Source organism: Anomaloglossus baeobatrachus, chromosome 2 (genome assembly GCF_048569485.1).
Source record: "Anomaloglossus baeobatrachus isolate aAnoBae1 chromosome 2, aAnoBae1.hap1, whole genome shotgun sequence".
Lineage (NCBI taxonomy): Eukaryota > Metazoa > Chordata > Amphibia > Anura > Aromobatidae > Anomaloglossus > Anomaloglossus baeobatrachus.
This window is the reverse complement of record NC_134354.1, coordinates 9,973,838-9,999,270: the sequence shown is the minus strand read 5'-3', so window position 1 is coordinate 9,999,270 and position 25,433 is coordinate 9,973,838. Positions and strand designations below refer to the sequence as shown.

The 25,433-nt window shown below is 56.1% G+C and overlaps 1 protein-coding gene across 1 annotated transcript in view; it reads right to left on the bottom strand.

Annotated features, from left to right (window-relative positions):
* The window catches only part of KPNA1 (karyopherin subunit alpha 1), a 114,634-nt gene that overhangs the window by 28,066 nt on the left and 61,135 nt on the right, over window positions 1-25,433 (bottom strand). The window contains exons 3-11 of the mRNA XM_075334865.1: window positions 17,441-17,548; window positions 8,762-8,861; window positions 8,403-8,497; window positions 3,802-3,933; window positions 3,631-3,719; window positions 3,359-3,458; window positions 998-1,161; window positions 830-908; window positions 522-647 (exon numbers count right to left, since the gene is read on the bottom strand). Coding sequence (XP_075190980.1) covers window positions 522-647; window positions 830-908; window positions 998-1,161; window positions 3,359-3,458; window positions 3,631-3,719; window positions 3,802-3,933; window positions 8,403-8,497; window positions 8,762-8,861; window positions 17,441-17,548 — 993 coding nt within the window. The remainder of the gene's footprint in view (window positions 1-521; window positions 648-829; window positions 909-997; window positions 1,162-3,358; window positions 3,459-3,630; window positions 3,720-3,801; window positions 3,934-8,402; window positions 8,498-8,761; window positions 8,862-17,440; window positions 17,549-25,433) is intronic.

The following is a 25,433-nucleotide window of genomic DNA, read 5'->3' as shown; positions in this document are numbered from 1 at the left end:
TGAGCTCAGTACCCGGTAGTGATGTTGGGGCACTGACCTGGATCTGAGCTCAGTACCCGGCGGTGATATTGGGGCACTGACCTGGATCTGAGCTCAGTACCCGGTAGTGATGTTGGGGCACTGACCTGGATCTGAGCTCAGTACCCGGCGGTGATATTGGGGCACTGACCTGGATCTGAGCTCAGTACCCGGCAGTGATGTTGGGGCACTAACCTGGATCTGAGCTCAGTACCCGGTAGTGATGTTGGGGCACTGACCTGGATCTGAGCTCAGTACCCGGCGGTGATATTGGGGCACTGACCTGGATCTGAGCTCAGTACCCGGCGGTGATATTGGGGCACTGACCTGGATCTGAGCTCAGTACCCGGCAGTGATGTTGGGGCACTGACCTAGATCTGAGCTCAGTACCTGGCGGTGATATTGGGGCACTGACCTGGATCTGAGCTCAGTACCCGGCAGTGATGTTGGGGCACTGACCTGGATCTGAGCTCAGTACCCGGCGGTGATATTGGGGCACTGACCTGGATCTGAGCTCGGTTCCCGGCGGTGATGTTGGATATCGTCCAGCACGCCTCCTTCTTTATCGACTCCTTGGGGCTGCTCAGTAGGTGCAGTAAGCTCTGCAGAGCGGAGCAGTTCAGGATGACCTGCGAATCAGAGAGGCGACTCTTATAGCTCTGCACAATCTCACACGGGGCTGCAGTTGGCCAGCCGCCTGCTGTTCTGCACTCGTCCACCAGAGGGCACAACCGTGTCATGAATACCTGACACATCCCAGGGACAGGTGTGCATCCCCCCATTAAGAGCCGCCATCCCCGCTGCTCCGTACCTGTGTCTGCACGTCGTCTCCGGTGACGATGTTCCCCACCGCTCTCAGGGCCGGTGACACCACTTTGTAGTCGCTGTGCCTGGTAGGAGAGAAGTAGACGGTTGTCAGACGCTGCGCAGGCGCCGCTTATCCGTGAGACGTGTGTGTGCACCGCCCGCCATGTCTTACAGTAGGAGCTCCACCAGCCGTCGGCACACGCCGGCATCGATCACCGCCTGGATTTTATCGTTTGGCCCGTCAGACAGGTAAGAGAGCGCCCAGCAGGCGTCGGCGAGGACGTCAATGTCACTAACGAAGAGCAGCCATGACAGCACGGTGAGACACGGGGAGACCTGCGGGGAGAGCGGCGTCAGTGCAGCGTCACAGCGGACAGGAGACCAGGAGCCTCAGACACCCCCGCAACCAGTGCAGATCGAGCCTCAGACACCCCCGCAACCAGTGCAGATCGAGCCTCAGACACCCCCACAATCAGTGCAGATCGAGCCCCAGACACCCCCGCAATCAGTGCAGATCGAGCCTCAGACACCCCCACAATCAGTGCAGATCGAGCCTCAGACACCCCCACAACCAGTGCAGATCGAGCCTCAGACACCCCCACAATCAGTGCAGAACGAGCCTCAGACACCCCCGCAATCAGTGCAGATCGAGCCTCAGACACCCCCACAACCAGTGCAGATCGAGCCTCAGACACCCCCACAATCAGCGCAGATCGAGCCTCAGACACCCCCGCAATCAGTGCAGATCGAGCCTCAGACACCCCCGCAACCAGTGCAGATCGAGCCTCAGACATCCCCACAATCAGTGCAGATCGAGCCTCAGACACCCCCGCAACCAGTGCAGATCGAGCCTCAGACACCCCTACAATCAGTGCAGATCGAGCCCCAGACACCCCCGCAATCAGTGCAGAACGAGCCTCGGACACCCCCACAATCAGTGCAGATCGAGCCTCAGACACCCCCACAATCAGTGCAGATCGAGCCTCAGACACCCCCGCAACCAGTGCAGATCGAGCCTCAGACACCCCTACAATCAGTGCAGATCGAGCCCCAGACACCCCCGCAATCAGTGCAGAACGAGCCTCAGACACCCCCACAATCAGTGCAGATCGAGCCTCAGACACCCCCACAATCAGTGCAGAACGAGCCTCAGACACCCCCGCAATCAGTGCAGATCGAGCCTCAGACACCCCCACAACCAGTGCAGATCGAGCCTCAGACACGCCCGCAATCAGTGCAGAACGAGCCTCAGACACCCCCACAATCAGTGCAGATCGAGCCTCAGACACCCCCACAACCAGTGCAGATCGAGCCTCAGACACCACCACAATCAGTGCAGAACGAGCCTCAGACACCCCCGCAATCAGTGCAGATCGAGCCTCAGACACCCCCACAATCAGTGCAGATCGAGCCTCAGACACGCCCGCAATCAGTGCAGAACGAGCCTCAGACACCCCCACAATCAGTGCAGATCGAGCCTCAGACACCCCCACAATCAGTGCAGAAGGAGCCTCAGACACCCCCACAATCAGTGCAGATCGAGCCTCAGACACCCCCACAATCAGTGCAGATCGAGCTTCAGACACCCCCACAATCAGTGCAGATCGAGCCTCAGACACGCCCGCAATCAGTGCAGAACGAGCCTCAGACACCCCCACAATCAGTGCAGATCGAGCCTCAGACACCCCCACAATCAGTGCAGAAGGAGCCTCAGACACCCCCACAACCAGTGCAGATCGAGCCTCAGACACCCCCACAACCAGTGCAGATCGAGCCTCAGACACCCCCACAATCAGTGCAGATCGAGCCTCAGACACCCCCACAATCAGTGCAGATCGAGCCTCAGACACCCCCACAATCAGTGCAGATCGAGCCTCAGACACCCACACAATCAGTGCAGATCGAGCCTCAGACACCCCCACAATCAGTGCAGATCAAGCCTCAGACACCCCCACAACCAGTGCAGATCGAGCCTCAGACACCCCCACAATCAGTGCAGATCGAGCCTCAGACACCCCCACAATCAGTGCAGAACGAGCCTCAGACACCCCCACAATCAGTGCAGATCGAGCCTCAGACACCCCCACAATCAGTGCAGATCGAGCTTCAGACACCCCCACAACCAGTGCAGATCGAGCCTCAGACACCCCCACAACCAGTGCAGATCGAGCCTCAGACACCCCCACAATCAGTGCAGATCGAGCCTCAGACACCCCCACAATCAGTGCAGATCGAGCCTCAGACACCCCCACAATCAGTGCAGATCGAGCCTCAGACACCCCCACAATCAGTGCAGATCGAGCCTCAGACACCCCCACAATCAGTGCAGATCGAGCCTCAGACACCCCCGCAACCAGTGCAGATCGAGCCTCAGACACCCCCACAATCAGTGCAGATCGAGCCTCAGACACCCCCACAATCAGTGCAGATCGAGCCTCAGACACCCCCGCAACCAGTGCAGATCGAGCCTCAGACACCCCCACAATCAGTGCAGATGGAGCCCAGGTCGGACCCTGGTGTCTCCGCCTCTCACCTTGGCAAACTCCGGAGGGGGGCTCTTCCCTCGGCACAGGTTGGACAGGGCCCAGACAGCGTTTCGGGTCATGGTGAGGCGGTTCTGTTTGGCGAGTAACCTGCAATACAGGATGAGAGAAGGTGAGAGGTGCGGCTGTCACACACCGCCCGTCAGCTGCTGGCGGTGACTGTCTCCCCATCTATCACTAGGATGGCGGCTCCTGACTGCGGGGGGATGTGACGCCATTCTCCCCCCAGTACAGAGACCACCGGTGGGCGTGTTGCACTCACTGCAGCAGCGGGGGCAGGATGTTACAGTCCAGCACGTAGTCCCGGCACACCGTGCTGTCTCCAGCGATGTTCCCCAGAGCCCACACCGCCTGCCGGAGAGGAAACACGCGTGTAAGGAGCGCTGGCGGCGGCGGCACAGGGCGGGCGGCGGCACAGGGCGGGCGGTCTCACCTGCTCCTGCACGTCCTCAAACTCCGAGCTCAGCAGCTCAATGAAGATGGGCACGGCACCCGCCTGGATGACGATCCGCGTCTGCAGAGAGTTCCCCGAGGCGATGTTCGTGAGCACCCAGGCGGCCTCGAACTGTGGGAGACAGAGACCCCGCATGAGTGTGAGCGCCCCCGCGTGAGAGTGAGCGCCCCCCGTCAGGGCACCCCCAATACTGCACATCTCCACTCACCTGGAATGTGCGGACCCCCATAATACATGTGCCCCGGGGGTCTCCTTACCCCTGTAATGTGTGGATCCCCATAATACATGTACCCTGCGGGGTCTCCTCTCACCTGGAATGTGTGGACCCCATAATACATGTGCCCTGGGGGGGGGTCTCCTCTCACCTGGAATGTGCGGACCCCCATAATACATGTGCCCTGGGGGTCTCCTTACCCCTGTAATGTGTGGACCCCCATAATACATGTGCCCTGGGGGGGTCTCCTCTCACCTGGAATGTGCGGACCCCCATAATACATGTGCCCTGGGGGTCTCCTTACCCCTGTAATGTGCGGACCCCCATAATACCTGTACCCTGGGGGTCTCCTTACCCCTGTAATGTGCGGACCCCCATAATACATGTGCCCTGGGGGTCTCCTTACCCCTGTAATGTGTGGACCCCCATAGTACATGTACCCTGCAGCATCTCCTCTCACCTGGAATGTGGGGACCCCATAATACATGTACCCTGCAGCATCTCCTCTCGCCTGGAATGTGGGGACCCCCATAATACATGTACCCTGCAGCATCTCCTCTCACCTGGAATGTGGGGACCCCCATAATATATGTAACCTGCGGGGTCTCCACTCACCTGTAATCTGTAATGTGCGGACCCCCATGTCATGAACAGGGGGAAGGAGTGGAAGTTACACCCCCCTTTTCCACCTCACAGAGCACGTGACTCGCTCTCTAGCGCCCCTCTTATAGTCAGGCCAATTCTGGAATTGCCCGACAATAAGCAAGGAGGCCGCTATTCTACTATGCCGATGATTGGAGGGTTCCCGGTGAGAGTAAAGTATATATTCCCCCGACTCCTGCGGCAGAATATATCTAATCCGCCCCTGATCTCACTGGTCGCCCCACAATGATCCTTGGCATAAACTCGCTGCCACCAACCGATTACGGTAACTATTACGCCGAGCACACAGACGTGGGATTCAGGATCGAGATAACAGAACAGCCCAAGATTAAATTATATATGTTTAATAGCCGTAAGGGCACACTAGAAACTACAATATATACAATATGGAATTTACAGAATATACAGTGCCTACAAGTAGTATTCAACCCCCTGCAGATTTAGCAGGTTTACACATTCGGAATAACTTGGCATTGTGACATTTGGACTGTAGATCAGCCTGGAAGTGTGAAATGCAGCAAAAAAGAATGTTATTTCTTTTTATATTTTTTTTTTAAATTGTGAAAAGTTTATTCAGAGGTCATTTATTATTCAACCCCTCAAACCACCAGAATTCTGTTTGGTTCCCCTAAAGTATTAAGAAGTATTTCAGGCACAAAGAACAATGAGCTTCACATGTTTGGGTTAATTATCTCTTTTTCCAGCCTTTTCTGACTAATTAAGACCCTCCCCAAACTTGTGAACAGCACTCATACTTGGTCAACATGGGAAAGACAAAGGAGCATTCCAAGGCCATCAGAGACAAGACCGTGGAGGGTCACAAGGCTGGCAAGGGGTACAAAACCCTTTCCAAGGAGTTGGGCCTACCTGTCTCCACTGTTGGGAGCATCATCCGGAAGTGGAAGGCTTATGGAACTACTGTTAGCCTTCCACGGCCTGGACAGCCTTTGAAAGTTTCCACCCGTGCCGAGGCCAGGCTTGCCCGAAGAGTCAAGGCTAACCCAAGGACAACAAGTAAGGAGCTCCGGGAAGATCTCATGGCAGTGGGGACATTGGTTTCAGTCAATACCATAAGTAACGTACTCCACCGCAATGGTCTCCGTTCCAGACGAGTCCGTAAGGTACCTTTACTTTCAAAGCGTCATGTCAAGGCTCGTCTACAGTTTGCTCATGATCACTTGGAGGACTCTGAGACAGACTGGTTCAAGGTTCTCTGGTCTGATGAGACCAAGATCGAGATCTTTGGTGCCAACCACACACGTGACGTTTGGAGACTGGATGGCACACTGCTTACGACCCCAAGAATACCATCCCTACAGTCAAGCATGGTGGTGGCAGCATCATGCTGTGGGGCTGTTTCTCAGCCAAGGGGCCTGGCCATCTGGTCTGTATCCATGGGAAGATGGATAGCACGGCCTACCTGGAGATTTTGGCCAAGAACCTCCGCTCCTCCATCAAGGATCTTAAGATGGGTCGTCATTTCATCTTCCAACAAGACAACGACCCAAAGCACACAGCCAAGAAAACCAAGGCCTGGTTCAAGAGGGAAAAAATCAAGGTGTTGCAGTGGCCTAGTCAGTCTCCTGACCTTAACCCAATTGAAAACTTGTGGAAGGAGCTCAAGATTAAAGTCCACATGAGACACCCAAAGAACCTAGATAACTTGGAGAAGATCTGCATGGAGGAGTGGGCCAAGATAACTCCAGAGACCTGTGCCGGCCTGATCAGGTCTTATAAAAGACGATTATTAGCTGGAATTGCAAACAAGGGTTATTCCACAAAATATTAAACCTAGGGGTTGAATAATAATTGACCCACACTTTTATGTTGAAAATTTATTAAAATTTAACTGAGCAACAAAACTTGTTGGTTTGTAAGATTTATGCATCTGTTAATAAATCCTGCTCTTGTTTGAAGTTTGCATCTTATCAAACCTGCTAAATCTGCAGGGGATTGAATACTACTTGTAGGCACTGTATAATCTGCAGGGGGTTGAAGACTACTTGTAGGCACTGTATAATCTGCAGGGGGTTGAAGACTACTTGTAGGCACTGTATAATCTGCAGGGGGTTGAAGACTACTTGTAGGCACTGTATAATCTGCAGGGGGTTGAATACTACTTGTAGGCACTGTATATATTATAAATCTGCAGGGGATTGAATACTACTTGTAGGCACTGTAGATATGTCAGAGTACATTTACAAATAAGACGCGGTCACAAACAGGCATACAGATGTATCAATTACCTTAGGGTTGAGGGTTTGGCCCATGCTGGGGGGGTACTGTGTGGGGCCAGGGACGTTTCGGTTATCCTCCACTACATGAATGAAGCACGTGACCCCCAGAAGAAATACAATGCACGGACCTCTGCCCTTAGCTTTTATCTGTACTGTCTTGGGCTCACACAGCCCCCCTCGTGACATCATCCTGACTGGGAATTCCCTCCCCCTGCTGTTAGCTGAGAATAACCTAACGTAATATTTCCCAGCATGACTCTGAACTTCTCACCAGGAAAATATGACCCTCGTTTTGATGGTCGTGAATTGATCTCCGTTTTGATAGGAAATATGAGGGTCCTGCGGGCTTCCTGTGGCCAGTTATTAATTATTGAGGGCTACGCACATCATACAGATTTGCCGAAATATGTGTTATGTGCGTCTGGCCCTCAGGAATATGAAAATGTGCCTGTCTTGCCTGTGGGGGCGAGGTATCCCCCCAATATCGAAACTCTACTAACGGTTCCGAATTGACTGGAGGAGACCTTTGAAGTTAGGACAATTCACTCCGCAGGGGCTGTGCTGGATCAAGGGCTGTCCTAATTGGATTTGGACACCTTGAGTTTTACATTTGCTGGGTCTTCCTTTCCTGTACTGTTCTCAGGCCTAACTAGCTCATCTAATTTCCACAAGTTAATTAGCATACTGATTGAAGCCTCCTTAGGCCTTAAGGCCCAGTCACACACAACGAGATACCATGGTCGTACCTTGACAAGTTGGCGGCTATAGGAATATGGCTTAATAGATCAGAATATATTCCTATTTCCTCACATCCCATAATACATGTACCCTGCAGGGTCTCCTCTCACCTGTACCATGCGGACCCCCATAATACATGTACCATGCAGGGTCTCCTCTCACCTGTAACATGCGGACCCCATAATACATGTACCCTGCGGGCTGTCCTCTCACCTGGAATGTCTGGACCCCCATGATACATGTACCCTGTGGGGTCTCCTCTCACCTGGAATGTGTGGACCCCCATAATACATGTACCTTGCGGGGTCTCCTCTCACCTTGAATGTGTGGACCCCCATAATACATGTACCCTGTGGGGTTTCCTCTCACCTGGAATGTGTGGACCCCCATAATACATGTACCCTGCGGGGTCTCCTCTCACCTGTAATGTGTGGACCCCCATAATACATGTACCTTGCGGGGTTTCCTCTCACCTGGAATGTGTGGACCCCCATAATACATGTACCCTGCGGGGTCTCCTCTCACCTGAAATGTGCGGACCCCCATAATAACTGTGCCCTGGGGCCTCCTCTCCCCTGTAGTGTGTGGACCCCCATAATACCTGTACCCTGGGGGTCTCCTCTCACCTGTAACGTGCGGACCCCCATAATACCTGCACCCTGGGGGTCTCCTCTCACCTGTAATGTGCGGACCCCCATAATACCTGCACCCTGGGGGTCTCCTCTCACCTGTAACGTGCAGTTCTCCTTCCTCTTCAGGAACTCCACGAATCTGGCGACCACCCCGTGCGTCCCGATCACTTCGTCTATGGGGGGATTTGGCTCTGAGGAAACACAGAGGGGGGGATCAGTGACGCCTCGGACCCCGGAGGATGCCAGTGCGAAATCCAGAGCAGAACACGAGGGGCCCGACGCCGCGACGTCCTCTGCAGCGCTGGATCCCGCACACGGTACCGCGTCACCATCTCCAGGATCAGCCAGATCCCTGCTGATCCACCAATCACTGGTGCCCGGATTACCCGGGTGTCTGGCTGGTGCCGGGGTGGTGAGGGCACCGGGACCCTAGCCCCCGAGCGCACACACGTTACCTTTAGACAGGAGTTTCCGGAATTTCTGGGTGGCGGCGAGCTGCTGCTCCGGATTATTGGAGAAGATCATGTCAATCATGTCCGATGTGATCACGCCGCTCTGCGGAGAAAAGAAGGCAGGTGATGGCGCTGTGCACACACGAGAAAACTGCAGGAACCGCGGCTCCGGGATCCGAGAAAACTGCAGGGAGAGCAGCTCCGGGATCTGAGAAAACTGCACTAACCGCAGCTCCGGGATCCGAGAAAACTGCAGGAACCGCAGCTCCGGGATCCGATAAAACTGCAGGAACCACAGCTCCGGGATCCGAGAAAACTGCAGGAACCGCAGCTCCGGGATCTGAGAAAACTGCAGGAAGAGCAGCTCCGGGATCTGAGAAAACTGCAGGAACCGCAGCTCCGGGATCTGAGAAAACTGCAGGAACCGCAGCTCCGGGATCTGAGAAAACTGCAGGAACCGCAGCTCCGGGATCTGAGAAAACTGCAAGAACCGCAGCTCCGGGATCTGAGAAAACTGCAGGAAGAGCAGCTCCGGGATCTGAGAAAACTGCAAGAACCGCAGCTCCGGGATCTGAGAAAACTGCAGGAAGAGCAGCTCCGGGATCTGAGAAAACTACAGGGAGAGCAGCTCCGGGATCTGAGAAAACTGCAGGAACCGCAGCTCCGGGATCTGAGAAAACTGCAGGAACCGCAGCTCCGGGATCTGAGAAAACTGCAGGAAGAGCAGCTCCGGGATCTGAGAAAACTACAGGGAGAGCAGCTCCGGGATCTGAGAAAACTGCAGGAACCGCAGCTCTGAGATCTGAGAAAACTGCAGGAACCGCAGCTCCGGGATCTGAGAAAACTGCAGAGAGAGCAGCTCCGGGATCTGAGAAAACTGCAGGGAGAGCAGCTCCGTGATCTGAGAAAACTGTAGGAAGAGCAGCTCCAGGATCTGGGAAAACTGCACTAACCGCAGCTCCGGGATCCGAGAAAACTGCAGGAACCGCAGCTCCGGGATCCGAGAAAACTGCAGGAACCACAGCTCCGTGATCTGAGAAAACTGCAGGAAGAGCAGCTCCGGGATCCGAGAAAACTGCAGGAACCGCAGCTCCGGGATCCGAGAAAACTGCAGGAACCGCAGCTCCGGGATCTAAGAAAACTGCAGGGAGAGCAGCTCCGTGATCTGAGAAAACTGCAGGAAGAGCAGCTCCAGGATCTGGGAAAACTGCACTAACCGCAGCTCCGGGATCCGAGAAAACTGCAGGAACCGCAGCTCCGGGATCCGAGAAAACTGCAGGAACCGCAGCTCCGGGATCTGAGAAAACTGCAGGAAGAGCAGCTCCGGGATCCGAGAAAACTGCAGAAACCGCAACTCCGGGATCTGAGAAAACTGCAGGGAGAGCAGCTCTGGGATCCGAGAAAACTGCAGGAACCGCAGCTCCGGTATCCGAGAAAACTGCAGAAACCGCAACTCCGGGATCTGAGAAAACTGCAGGGAGAGCAGCTCCGGGATCCGAGAAAACTGCAGGGAGAGCAGCTCCGGGATCTGAGAAAACTGCAGGGAGAGCAGCTCCGGGATCCGAGAAAACTGCAGGAACCGCAGCTCCGGGATCCGAGAAAACTGCAGGAACCGCAGCTCAGGGATCTGGGAAAACTGCTGGAACCGCAACTTCGGGAAAACTGCAGGAACAGCAGCTCCGGGATCTGGGAAAACTGCAGGAACCGCAGCTCCGGGATCTGAGAAAACTGCAGGAACCGCAGCTTCGGGATCTGGGAAAACTGCAGGAACCGCAGCTTCGGGATCTGGGAAAACTGCAGGGAGAGCAGCTCCGGGATCCGAGAAAACTGCAGGGAGAGCAGCTCCGGGATCTGAGAAAACTGCAGGAACCGCAGCTCCGAGATCTGGGAAAACTGCAGGGAGAGCAGCTCCAGGATCTGAGAAAACTGCAGGGAGAGCAGCTCCGGGATCTGAGAAAACTGCAGGGAGAGCAGCTCCGGGATCTGAGAAAACTGCAGGGAGAGCAGCTCCGGGATCCGAGAAAACTGCAGGAACCGCAGCTCCAGGATCCGAGAAAACTGCAGGAACCGCAGCTCCGGGATCCGAGAAAACTGCAGAAACCGCAACTCCGGGATCTGAGAAAACTGAAGGGAGAGCAGCTCTGGGATCCGAGAAAACTGCAGGAACCGCAGCTCCGGTATCCGAGAAAACTGCAGAAACCGCAACTCCGGGATCTGAGAAAACTGCAGGGAGAGCAGCTCCGGGATCCGAGAAAACTGCAGGGAGAGCAGCTCCGGGATCTGAGAAAACTGCAGGGAGAGCAGCTCCGGGATCCGAGAAAACTGCAGGAACCGCAGCTCCGGGATCCGAGAAAACTGCAGGAACCGCAGCTCAGGGATCTGGGAAAACTGCTGGAACCGCAACTTCGGGAAAACTGCAGGAACAGCAGCTCCGGGATCTGGGAAAACTGCAGGAACCGCAGCTCCGGGATCTGAGAAAACTGCAGGAATCGCAGCTCCGGGATCTGAGAAAACTGCAGGAACCGCAGCTCCGGGATCTGAGAAAACTGCAGGAAGAGCAGCTCCGGGATCTGGGAAAACTGCAGGAACCGCAGCTACGAGATCTGAGAAAACTGCAGGAACCGCAGCTCTGAGATCTGAGAAAACTGCAGGAACCGCAGCTCCGGGATCTGAGAAAACTGCAGGAAGAGCAGCTCCGGGATCCGAGAAAACTGCAGGGAGAGCAGCTCCGGGATCCGAGAAAACTGCAGGAACCGCAGCTCCGGGATCTGAGAAAACTGCAGGAACCGCAGCTCCGGGATCTGAGAAAACTGCAGGAACCGCAGCTCCGGGATCTGAGAAAACTGCAGGAAGAGCAGCTCCGGGATCTGAGAAAACTGCAGGGAGAGCAGCTCCGGGATCTGAGAAAACTGCAGGGAGAGCAGCTCCGGGATCTGAGAAAACTGCAGGAACCGCAGCTCCAAGATCTGGGAAAACTGCAGGGAGAGCAGCTCCGGGATCTGAGAAAACTGCAGGGAGAGCAGCTCCGGGATGTGAGAAAACTGCAGGGAGAGCAGCTCCGGGATCTGAGATAACTGCAGAAACCGCAGCTCCGGGATCCGAGAAAACTACAGGGAGAGCAGCTCCGGGACCTGAGAAAACTGCAGGGAGAGCAGCTTCAGGATCCGAGAAAACTGCAGGAACCGCAGCTCCGGGATCCGAGAAAACTGCAGGAACTGCAGCTCCGGGATCTGAGAAAACTGCAGGGAGAGCAGCTCCGTGATCTAAGAAAACTGCAGGAACAGCAGCTACAGGATCTGAGAAAACTGCAGGAAGAGCAGCTCCAGGATCTGAGAAAACTGCAGGGAGAGCAGCTCCGGGATCTGAGAAAACTGCAGGAAGAGCAGCTCCGGGATCTGAGAAAACTGCAGGAACCGCAGCTCCGGGATCTGAGAAAACTGCAGGAACCGCAGCTCCGGGATCTGAGAAAACTGCAGGAACCGCAGCTCCGGGATCTGAGAAAACTGCAAGAACCGCAGCTCCGGGATCTGAGAAAACTGCAGAGAGAGCAGCTCCGGGATCTGAGAAAACTGCAGGGAGAGCAGCTCCGTGATCTGAGAAAACTGCAGGAAGAGCAGCTCCAGGATCTGGGAAAACTGCACTAACCGCAGCTCCGGGATCCGAGAAAACTGCAGGAACCGCAGCTCCGGGATCCGAGAAAACTGCAGGAACCGCAGCTCCGGGATCTGAGAAAACTGCAGAAACCGCAGCTCCGGAATCTGAGAAAACTGCAGGAAGAGCAGCTCCGGAATCTGAGAAAACTGCAGGGAGAGCAGCTCCGGGATCCGAGAAAACTGCAGAAACCGCAGCTCCGGAATCTGAGAAAACTGCAGGAAGAGCAGCTCCGGGATCCGAGAAAACTGCAGGAACCGCAGCTCCGGGATCCGAGAAAACTGCAGGAACCGCAGCTCCGGGATCTAAGAAAACTGCAGGGAGAGCAGCTCCGTGATCTGAGAAAACTGCAGGAAGAGCAGCTCCAGGATCTGGGAAAACTGCACTAACCGCAGCTCCGGGATCCGAGAAAACTGCAGGAACCGCAGCTCCAGGATCCGAGAAAACTGCAGGAACCGCAGCTCCGGGATCTGAGAAAACTGCAGGAAGAGCAGCTCCGGGATCCGAGAAAACTGCAGAAACCGCAACTCCGGGATCTGAGAAAACTGCAGGGAGAGCAGCTCTGGGATCCGAGAAAACTGCAGGAACCGCAGCTCCGGTATCCGAGAAAACTGCAGAAACCGCAACTCCGGGATCTGAGAAAACTGCAGGGAGAGCAGCTCCGGGATCCGAGAAAACTGCAGGGAGAGCAGCTCCGGGATCTGAGAAAACTGCAGGGAGAGCAGCTCCGGGATCCGAGAAAACTGCAGGAACCGCAGCTCCGGGATCCGAGAAAACTGCAGGAACCGCAGCTCAGGGATCTGGGAAAACTGCTGGAACCGCAACTTCGGGAAAACTGCAGGAACAGCAGCTCCGGGATCTGGGAAAACTGCAGGAACCGCAGCTCCGGGATCTGAGAAAACTGCAGGAACCGCAGCTCCGGGATCTGAGAAAACTGCAGGAACCGCAGCTCCGGGATCTGAGAAAACTGCAGGAAGAGCAGCTCCGGGATCTGGGAAAACTGCAGGAACCGCAGCTCCGAGATCTGAGAAAACTGCAGGAACCGCAGCTCTGAGATCTGAGAAAACTGCAGGAACCGCAGCTCCGGGATCTGAGAAAACTGCAGGAAGAGCAGCTCCGGGATCCGAGAAAACTGCAGGGAGAGCAGCTCCAGGATCCGAGAAAACTGCAGGAACCGCAGCTCCGGGATATGAGAAAACTGCAGGAACCGCAGCTCCGGGATCTGAGAAAACTGCAGGAACCGCAGCTCCGGGATCTGAGAAAACTGCAGGAAGAGTAGCTCCGGGATCTGAGAAAACTGCAGGGAGAGCAGCTCCGGGATCTGAGAAAACTGCAGGGAGAGCAGCTCCGGGATCTGAGAAAACTGCAGGAACCGCAGCTCCAAGATCTGAGAAAACTGCAGGGAGAGCAGCTCCGGGATCTGAGAAAACTGCAGGGAGAGCAGCTCCGGGATGTGAGAAAACTGCAGGGAGAGCAGCTCCGGGATCTGAGAAAACTACAGGGAGAGCAGCTCCGGGACCTGAGAAAACTGCAGGGAGAGCAGCTTCAGGATCCGAGAAAACTGCAGGAACCGCAGCTCCGGGATCCGAGAAAACTGCAGGACCCGCAGCTCCGGGATCTGAGAAAACTGCAGGGAGAGCAGCTCCGTGATCTGAGAAAACTGCAGGAACCGCAGATCTGGGGTCTGAGAAAACTGCAGGAACAGCAGCTACAGGATCTGAGAAAACTGCAGGAAGAGCAGCTCCAGGATCTGAGAAAACTGCAGGGAGAGCAGCTCCGGGATCTGAGAAAACTGCAGGGAGAGCAGCTCCGGGATCTGAGAAAACTGCAGGAACAGCAGCTCCGGGATCTGAGAAAACTGCAGGAAGAGCAGCTCCGGGATCTGAGAAAACTGCAGGAACCGCAGCTCCGGGATCTGAGAAAACTGCAAGAACCGCAGCTCCGGGATCTGAGAAAACTACAGGGAGAGCAGCTCCGGGATCTGAGAAAACTGCAGGAACCGCAGCTCCGGGATCTGAGAAAACTGCAGGAACCGCAGCTCCGGGATCTGAGAAAACTGCAGGAAGAGCAGCTCTGGGATCTGAGAAAACTACAGGGAGAGCAGCTCCGGGATCTGAGAAAACTGCAGGAACCGCAGCTCTGAGATCTGAGAAAACTGCAGGAACCGCAGCTCCGGGATCTGAGAAAACTGCAGAGAGAGCAGCTCCGGGATCTGAGAAAACTGCAGGGAGAGCAGCTCCGTGATCTGAGAAAACTGCAGGAAGAGCAGCTCCAGGATCTGGGAAAACTGCACTAACCGCAGCTCCGGGATCCGAGAAAACTGCAGGAACCGCAGCTCCGGGATCTGAGAAAACAGCAGGAAGAGCAGCTCCGGGATCCGAGAAAACTGCAGAAACCGCAGCTCCGGGATCTGAGAAAACTGCAGGAAGAGCAGCTCCGGGATCCGAGAAAACTGCAGGAACCGCAGCTCCGGGATCCGAGAAAACTGCAGGAACCGCAGCTCCGGGATCCGAGAAAACTGCAGGAACCGCAGCTCCGGGATCTGAGAAAACTGCAGGAAGAGCAGCTCCGGGATCCGAGAAAACTGCAGAAACCGCATCTCCGGGATCTGAGAAAACTGCAGGAAGAGCAGCTCCGGGATCCGAGAAAACTGCAGGAACCGCAGCTCCGGGATCTAAGAAAACTGCAGGAACCGCAGCTCCGGGATCTAAGAAAACTGCAGGGAGAGCAGCTCCGTGATCTGAGAAAACTGCAGGAAGAGCAGCTCCAGGATCTGGGAAAACTGCACTAACCGCAGCTCCGGGATCAGAGAAAACTGCAGGAACCGCAGCTCCGGGATCCGAGAAAACAGCAGGAACCGCAGCTCCGGGATCTGAGAAAACTGCAGGAAGAGCAGCTCCGGGATCCGAGAAAACTGCAGAAACCGTATCTCCGGGATCTGAGAAAACTGCAGGAAGAGCAGCTCCGGGATCCGAGAAAACTGCAGGAACCGCAGCTCCGGGATCTAAGAAAACTGCAGGAACCGCAGCTCCGGGATCTGAGAAAACTGCAGGAAGAGCAGCTCCGGGATCTAAGAAAACTGCAGGGAGAGCAGCTCCGGGATCTGAGAAAACTGCAGGAACCGCAGCTCCGGGATCCGAGAAAACTGCAGGAACCGCAGCTCCGGGATCCGAGAAAACTGCAGGAACCGCAGCTCCGGGATCTAAGAAAACTGCAGGAACCGCAGCTCCGGGATCTGAGAAAACTGCAGGAAGAGCAGCTCTGGGATCTGAGAAAACTGCAGGGAGAGCAGCTCCGGGATCTGAGAAAACTGCAGGGAGAGCAGCTTCGGGATCCGAGAAAACTGCAGGAACCGCAGCTCCGGGATCCGAGAAAACTGCAGGAACCGCAGCTCCGGGATCTGAGAAAACTGCAGGAAGAGCAGCTCCGGGATCCGAGAAAACTGCAGGAACCGCAGCTCCGGGATCTGAGAAAACTGCAGGAACAGCAGCTCCGGGATCCGAGAAAACTGCAGAAACCGCAGCTCCAGGATCTGAGAAAACTGCAGGAAGAGCAGCTCTGGGATCCGAGAAAACTCCAGGAACTGCAGCTCCGGGATCCGAGAAAACTGCAGGAATCGCAGCTCCGGGATCTGAGAAAACTGCAGGAACCGCAGCTCCGGGATCTGAGAAAACTGCAGGAACAGCAGCTCCGGGATCTGAGAAAACTGCAGGAAGAGCAGCTCCGGGATCTGAGAAAACTGCAGGGAGAGCAGCTCCGTGATCTGAGAAAACTGCAGGAACTGCAGCTCTGGGGTCTGAGAAAACTGCAGGAACAGCAGCTCCGGGATCTGAGAAAACTGCAGGGAGAGCAGCTCCGGGATCTGAGAAAACTGCAGGGACAGCAGCTCCAAGATTTGGGAAAACTGCAGGAAGAGCAGCTCCGGGATCTGGGAAAACTGCAGGAACCGCAGCTCCGGGATCTGAGAAAACTGCAGGAAGAGCAGCTCCGGGATCTGAGAAAACTACAGGGAGAGCAGCTCCGATATCTGAGAAAACTGCAGGAACCACAGCTCCGGGATCTGAGAAAACTGCAGGAACCGCAGCTCCGGGATCTGAGAAAACTGCAGGGAGAGCAGCTCCGGGATCTGAGAAAACTGCAGGGAGAGCAGCTCCGGGATCTAAGAAAACTGCAGGAACCGCAGCTCCGGGATCTGAGAAAACTGCAAGAACCGCAGCTCCGGGATCTGAGAAAGCTGCAGGAACCGCAGCTCCGGGATCTGAGAAAACTGCAGGAACCGCAGCTCCGGGATCTGAGAAAACTGCAGGGAGAGCAGCTCCGGGATCTGAGAAAACTGCAGGGAGAGCAGCTCCGGGATCTGAGAAAGCTGCAGGAACCGCAGCTCCGGGATCTGAGAAAACTGCAGGAACCGCAGCTCCGGGATCTGAGAAAACTGCAGGAACCGCAGCTCCGGGATCTGAGAAAACTGCAGGGAGAGCAGCTCCGGGATCTGCGGAAACTGCAGGGAGAGCAGCTCCGGGATCTGAGAAAACTGCAGGAACCGCAGCTTCGGGATCTGGGAAAACTGCAGGGAGAGCAGCTCCGGGATCTGAGAAAACTGCAGGGAGAGCAGCTCCGGGATCTGAGAAAACTGCAGGGAGAGCAGCTCCGGGATCTGAAAAACTGCAGGAACTGCAGCTCCGGGATGTGAGAAAACTGCAGGAAGAGCAGCTCCGGGATCTGAAAAAACTGCAGGAACCGCAGCTCCGGGATCTGAGAAAACTGCAGGAACCGCAGCTCCGGGATCTGAGAAAACTGCAGGAACCGCAGCTCCGGGATCTACCATGACCCTTTATTTGGCTTCTCACTACTGACGTTCTTTAGGGAATCACATCACTTGGTGATATTGGGGGGGGGGGGGTGGTCCCTATCGCTGAGATCCTCATTGCCACATTCGTAGCCCACTACGGCGGCCCCCCTTATGCCGCTATACGCTCCAGGAAAAACACCTGCAGGTCCCACCGCCGTCCCACCAGGGATTCCCGCACTCACCGCCGCCATCTCCATGTTATTTGCGGGGGCTTCGTGGTAGTTGGCATCGAACATGCCGTCGTCTTCTGCCGCCTCCTCTGCGGTGGCCACATTTCTTCTTTTGAATAACTGCAAGAAAAAGTGGAGAGCGGACGATCAGGTCCGGACAGCGACGGCCACCAACACGCAACAAGACGCCGGTTACTCCCCATCCCATGCACAGGAGGACGCAGAAAAACCTGCTGAAATACATGAGCAGCGCTTCATGTCCTCAGTACTGCCAGGACAGCAAGCAGATGCTGTCAGTATATAAATAATTTTAAAAAATGGTGTGTGATCCCCCACTTCTGATACCCAGCCATGATAAAGCCAGACAGCTGGGAGCTGGTATTCTCAGGCTGGGGAGACCCATGCTTATTGGGCCCCCCTCAGCCTAAAAATAGCAGCCTGCAGCCACCCAGGATTGCCATATCCATTAGATGCAACAATCGCAGCACTTTACCTGGCTCTTCTCGATTGCCATGGTGTGGTGGCAATCGGGGTAATAAGGAATTAATGGCAGCTCACAAAGACCCCCCATTACTAATCTGTAAATTAATTTTAAATAAACACAAACACCGAAAAAATCCTTTATTTAAAATAAAAGATGAAAAAACACCCTCTTTCACCCCCAAAAATACCCCTGCAGGTCCAATGTAATCCACACGAGGTCCCACAACGATTCCAGTTCTCTTACATCTGAAGTCTTCAGAGCGACCATTGAACATGACTGCCCGCTGTGAGGTTCACGCAGAGAGTCACTCCGGTTAGCGACCACAGATGGAGATTCCCACGACCCTCCACCTGTGACAGCAGGTAACGTGACCTAAGGGGAAGTCACTGAGTTCATTGAGGTTCCCTGAGCTCAGGTTATCTGCGGTCTCAGGTGGAGGACCGTGAGAACCTCCAGCTGTGGTCGTGGTTTAACCTGAGTGATCACTGCTGATCACTGCTCAGCATCTTCCTGATGTCCACAGCGTGCGGTCATGTTCCATGATCACGTGCTGACCCTTCAGATGTAGCAGAGCTGGAATCGTCATGGGACCTCGAGTGGATTACATCGCACCTGCAGAGGTGCTTTGGGGGGTTAATAAATTGGAGAAAGAAGGTGGATTTTTGTCTTTTATTTCAAGGATTTTTTGGGTGTTAGTGTTTAATTCTTTTCACTTACAGATTAGTAATGGCGGTCTCATAGACGCCTCCCACTACTAATCTAGGGCTTAGTGGCAGCTTTGAGCTGCGATTAATCCTTTATTATCCCGATTGCCACCGCATCAGGGCAATCAGGAAGAGGCAAGTAAAGCACCGGGATCATTGCATCTAATGAATATGACAATCCTGGGTGGCTGCAGGCTGCTATTTTTAGGCTGGGGGGTCCAAATAAGCATGGGTCTCCCTAGCCTGAGAATACCAGCCCCCAGCTGTCGGGTTTTATCTTGGCTGGGTATCAAAATTGGGGGGACCGGACCCAGTTTTTTTTTTTAAAAACAGCTGCATGTGGTTCCTTGTATTTTGATGCACAGCTTAGATAAGCGCGGGGCTGGGGGCTGCAGCCTGTAGCCGTATGCGTTATCTGTGCTGGTGCCATAATATGGGGGAAGCCAATTTTGTTTATTTATTTAATCTGTGATTGGTTGCAGTCAGCTGACACTCATCATGTGGGCGCTGTCTGACTGCAACCAATCACAGACGCCGGTGGGCAGGGGAAGCAGTGAATATGTATAAGGATAATGAGCGGCCCCGGAAGCAGAATGAGCCCCTGAAACGCGGTATTGCTTCAGTGCCGTAATTCGCTCCGCTAGGCCTTACAGGTTGGTTGAGCCGGCAGATCGGGGGTCACATTGTAAGTCTGCAGCATCTAAAGGGTTAGCATAGACTCAGCGCTCCGGTCATGGTCACGGTCGCTGCATATGACGCTCGCTTCGCACCAGCCACGTGACGTCACTACGGCGAGATACCGGTAGTGGCGTGCAGTCTCCTCGTAGCGGTTCTGCTGCTTTGCAGGAAAGGGTTGAAATAAAAATCATTAAAACAATGGGGAATATTATTTATAGCCCCAGCAGTGACGAGGCGTCAGCGACGCCCGGACCCCTCCCCCGCCCTGTGCCGGACGGTGACTGACAGCAGCAGCAGCAGCTCCCTGAAGGCGCTGACACCCGAGGCCGCGGCCCCCGCAAGTTCCCAGCAGCGAAAACAGCCCCCGGGGGCCGCAGAGGACGATCACAACCGACGAGACGATGTACAAGACGGCGGGCGAGGGGACGAGGGACGGCGCTGACAGCAACACGCAACCGGACGCACAGTCACCACCGGACGCACAGTCACCACCGGACGCACAGTCACCACCGGACACACAGCGGAGCTCCACATACACTCACCACCGGACACACAGCACCGCTCCACATACAATCACCACCAGACGCACAGTCACCACCGGACGCACAGTCACCACCGGATGCACAGTCACCACCGGACACACAGCGCCGCTCCACGTACAGCCACCACCGGACACACAGCGGAGCTCCATATACACTCACCACCGGACACACAGCACCGCTCCACATACAGTCACCACCGGACACACAGCACCGCTCCACATACAGTCACCACCGGACACACAGTCACCACCGGACACACAGCGGAGCTCCACATACACTCACCACCGGACACACAGCACGGCTCCACATACAGTCACCACCGGACACACAGTCACCACCGGACGCACAGTCACCACCGGATGCACAGTCACCACCGGACACACAGCACCGCTCCACATACAGTCACCACCGGACACACAGCACCGCTCCACATACAGCCACCACCGGACACACAGCACCGCTCCACATACAGCCACCACCGGACACACAGCACCGCTCCACATACAGTCACCACCGGACACACAGCGGAGCTCCACATACAGTCACCACCGGACACACAGCACCGCTCCACATACAGCCACCACCGGACACACAGCACCGCTCCACATACAGACACCACCGGACACACAGCACCGCTCCACATACAGACACCACTGGACACACAGCACCGCTCCACATACAGTCACCACCAGACACACAGCACCGCTCCACATACAGCCACCACCGGACACACAGCACCGCTCCACATACAGTCACCACCGGACACACAGCACCGCTCCACATACAGCCACCACCGGACACACAGCACCGCTCCACATACAGTCACCACCGGACACACAGCACCGCTCCACATACAGCCACCACCGGACACACAGCACCGCTCCACATACAGCCACCACCGGACACACAGCGGAGCTCCACATACAGTCACCACCGGACACACAGCACCGCTCCACATACACTCACCACCGGACACACAGCACCGCTCCACATACAGCCACCACCGGACACACAGCACCGCTCCACATACAGTCAGCACCGGACACACAGCGCCGCTCCACATACAGTCACCACCGGACACACAGCACCGCTCCACATACAGTCACCACCGGACACACAGCACCGCTCCACATACAATCACCACCGGACACACAGCGGAGCTCCACATACACTCACCACCGGACACACAGCGGAGCTCCACATACAGTCACCACCAGACACACAGCACCGCTCCACATACAGCCACCACCGGACACACAACACCGCTCCACATACAGACACCACCGGACACACAGCGGAGCTCCACATACAGTCACCACCGGACACACAGCGGAGCTCCACATACACTCACCACCGGACACACAGCGGAGCTCCACATACAGTCACCACCGGACACACAGCACCGCTCCACATACAGTCACCACCAGACACACAGCACCGCTCCACATACAGTCACCACCGGACACACAACACCGCTCCACATACAGACACCACCGGACACACAGCGCCGCTCCACATACAGTCACCACCGGACACACAGCACCACTCCACATACAGTCACCACCGGACACACAGCACCGCTCCACATACAGTCACCACCGGACACACAGCACCGCTCCACATACAGTCACCACCGGACACACAGCACCGCTCCACATACAGTCACCACCAGACACACAGCACAGCTCCACATACAGTCACCACCGGACACACAGCACCGCTCCACATACAGCCACCACCGGACACACAGCACCGCTCCACATACAGTCAGCACCGGACACACAGCGCCGCTCCACATACAGCCACCACCGGACACACAGCACCGCTCCACATACAGTCACCACCGGACACACAGCACCGCTCCACATACAATCACCACCGGACACACAGCGGAGCTCCACATACACTCACCACCGGACACACAGCGGAGCTCCACATACAGTCACCACCGGACACACAGCACCGCTCCACATACAGTCACCACCGGACACACAGCACCGCTCCACATACAATCACCACCGGACACACAGCGGAGCTCCACATACACTCACCACCGGACACACAGCGGAGCTCCACATACAGTCACCACCAGACACACAGCACCGCTCCACATACAGTCACCACCGGACACACAGCGGAGCTCCACATACAGTCACCACCGGACACACAGCACCGCTCCACATACAGTCACCACCGGACACACAGCACCGCTCCACATACAGCCACCACCGGACACACAGCACCGCTCCACATACAGTCACCACCGGACACACAGCACCGCTCCACATACAGACACCACCGGACACACAGCGGAGCTCCACATACAGTCACCACCGGACACACAGCGGAGCTCCACATACAGTCACCACTGGATACACAGCGGAGCTCCACATACAGTCACCACCGGACACACAGCACCGCTCCACATACAGCCACCACCGGACACACAGCACCGCTCCACATACAGACACCACCGGACACACAGCGGAGCTCCACATACAGTCACCACCGGACACACAGCGGAGCTCCACATACAGTCACCACTGGACACACAGCACCGCTCCACATACAGCCACCACCGGACACACAGCACCGCTCCACATACAGTCACCACCGGACACACAGCACCGCTCCACATACAGCCACCACCGGACACACAGCACCGCTCCACATACAGACACCACCGGACACACAGCGGAGCTCCACATACAGTCACCACCGGACACACAGCGGAGCTCCACATACAGTCACCACCGGACACACAGCACCGCTCCACATACAGACACCACCGGACACACAGCGGAGCTCCACATACAGTCACCACCGGACACACAGCGGAGCTCCACATACACTCACCACCGGACACACAGCGGAGCTCCACATACAGTCACCACCGGACACACAGCACCGCTCCACATACAGTCACCACCAGACACACAGCACCGCTCCACATACAGTCACCACCGGACACACAACACCGCTCCACATACAGACACCACCGGACACACAGCACCGCTCCACATACAGTCACCACCGGACACACAGCACCGCTCCACATACAGCCACCACCGGACACACAGCACCACTCCACATACAGTCACCACCGGACACACAGCACCGCTCCACATACAGTCACCACCGGACACACAGCACCGCTCCACATACAGACACCACTGGATACACAGCGGAGCTCCACATACAGTCACCACCGGACACACAGCACCGCTCCACATACAGACACCACTGGACACACAGCGGAGCTCCACAGACAGTCACCACCGGACACACAGCACCGCTCCACATACAGTCACCACCGGACACACAGCACCGCTCCACATATAGTCACCACCGGACACACAGCGGAGCTCCACATACAGTCACCACCGGACACACAGCACCGCTCCACATACAATCACCACCGGACACACAGCACCGCTCCACATACAGCCACCACCGGACACACAGCACCGCTCCACATACAGTCACCACCGGACACACAGCGGAGCTCCACATATAGTCACCACCGGACACACAGCACCGCTCCACATACACTCACCACCGGACACACAGCACCGCTCCACATACAGTCACCACCGGACACACAGCACCGCTCCACATACAGCCACCACCAGACACACAGCGCCGCTCCACATACAGTCACCACCGGACACACAGCACCGCTCCACATACAGTCACCACCGGACACACAGCGCCGCTCCACATACAGTCACCACCGGACACACAGCACCGCTCCACATACAGTCACCACCGGACACACAGCACCGCTCCACATACAGTCACCACCGGACACACAGCACCGCTCCACATACAGTCACCACCGGACACACAGCACCGCTCCACATACAGTCACCACCAGACACACAGCACCGCTCCACATACCGTCACCACCAGACACACAGCACCGCTCCACATACAGTCACCATCGGACACACAGCACCGCTCCACATACAGTCACCACCGGACACACAGCACCGCTCCACATACAATCACCACCGGACACACAGCACCGCTCCACATACCGTCACCACCAGACACACAGCACCGCTCCACATACAGTCACCACCAGACACACAGCACCGCTCCACATACAGTCACCACCAGACACACAGCACCGCTCCACATACAGTCACCACCAGACACACAGCACCGCTCCACATACAGTCACCACCGGACACACAGCTCCGCTCCACATACAGCCACCACCGGACACACAGCGGAGCTCCACATACAGTCACCACCGGACACACAGCACCGCTCCACATACAGCCACCACCGGACACACAGCACCGCTCCACATACAGTCACCACCGGACACACAGCACCGCTCCACATACAGTCACCACCGGACACACAGCGCCGCTCCACATACAGTCACCACCGGACACACAGCACCGCTCCACATACAGTCACCACCAGACACACAGCACCGCTCCACATACAGTCACCACCAGACACACAGCACCGCTCCACATACAGTCACCACCGGACACACAGCACCGCTCCACATACAGTCACCACCGGACACACAGCACCGCTCCACATACAGTCACCACCGGACACACAGCACCACTCCACATACAGTCACCACCAGACACACAGCGCCGCTCCACATACAGTCACCACCGGACACACAGCACCGCTCCACATACAATCACCACCGACACACAGCACCGCTCCACATACAGCCACCACCGGACACACAGCACCGCTCCACATACAGCCACCACCGGACACACAGCACCGCTCCACATACAGCCACCACCGGACACACAGCACCGCTCCACATACAGTCACCACCGGACACACAGCACCGCTCCACATACAGCCACCACCGGACACACAGCACCGCTCCACATACAGCCACCACCGGACACACAGCACCGCTCCACATACAGTCACCACCGGACACACAGCACCGCTCCACATACAGTCACCACCGGACACACAGCACCGCTCCACATACAGTCACCACCAGACACACAGCACCGCTCCACATATAGTCACCACCGGACACACAGCACCGCTCCACATACAGTCACCACCGGACACACAGCACCGCTCCACATACAGCCACCACCGGACACACAGCGGAGCTCCACATATAGTCACCACCGGACACACAGCACCGCTCCACATACAGTCACCACCAGACACACAGCACCGCTCCACATACAGTCACCACCGGACACACAGCACCGCTCCACATACAGCCACCTCCGGACACACAGCACCGCTCCACATACAGCCACCTCCGGACACACAGCACCGCTCCACATACAGTCACCACCGGACACACAGCACCGCTCCACATACAGTCACCACCGGACACACAGCACCGCTCCACATACAGACACCACCAGACACACAGCACTGCTCCACATACAGTCACCACCGGACACACAGCACCGCTCCACATACAGTCACCACCGGACACACAGCTCCGCTCCACATACACTCACCACCGGACACACAGCACTGCTCCACATACAGTCACCACCGGACACACAGCGGAGCTCCACATACAGTCAACACACAGCACTGCTCCACATACAGTCACCACCGGACACACAGCGGAG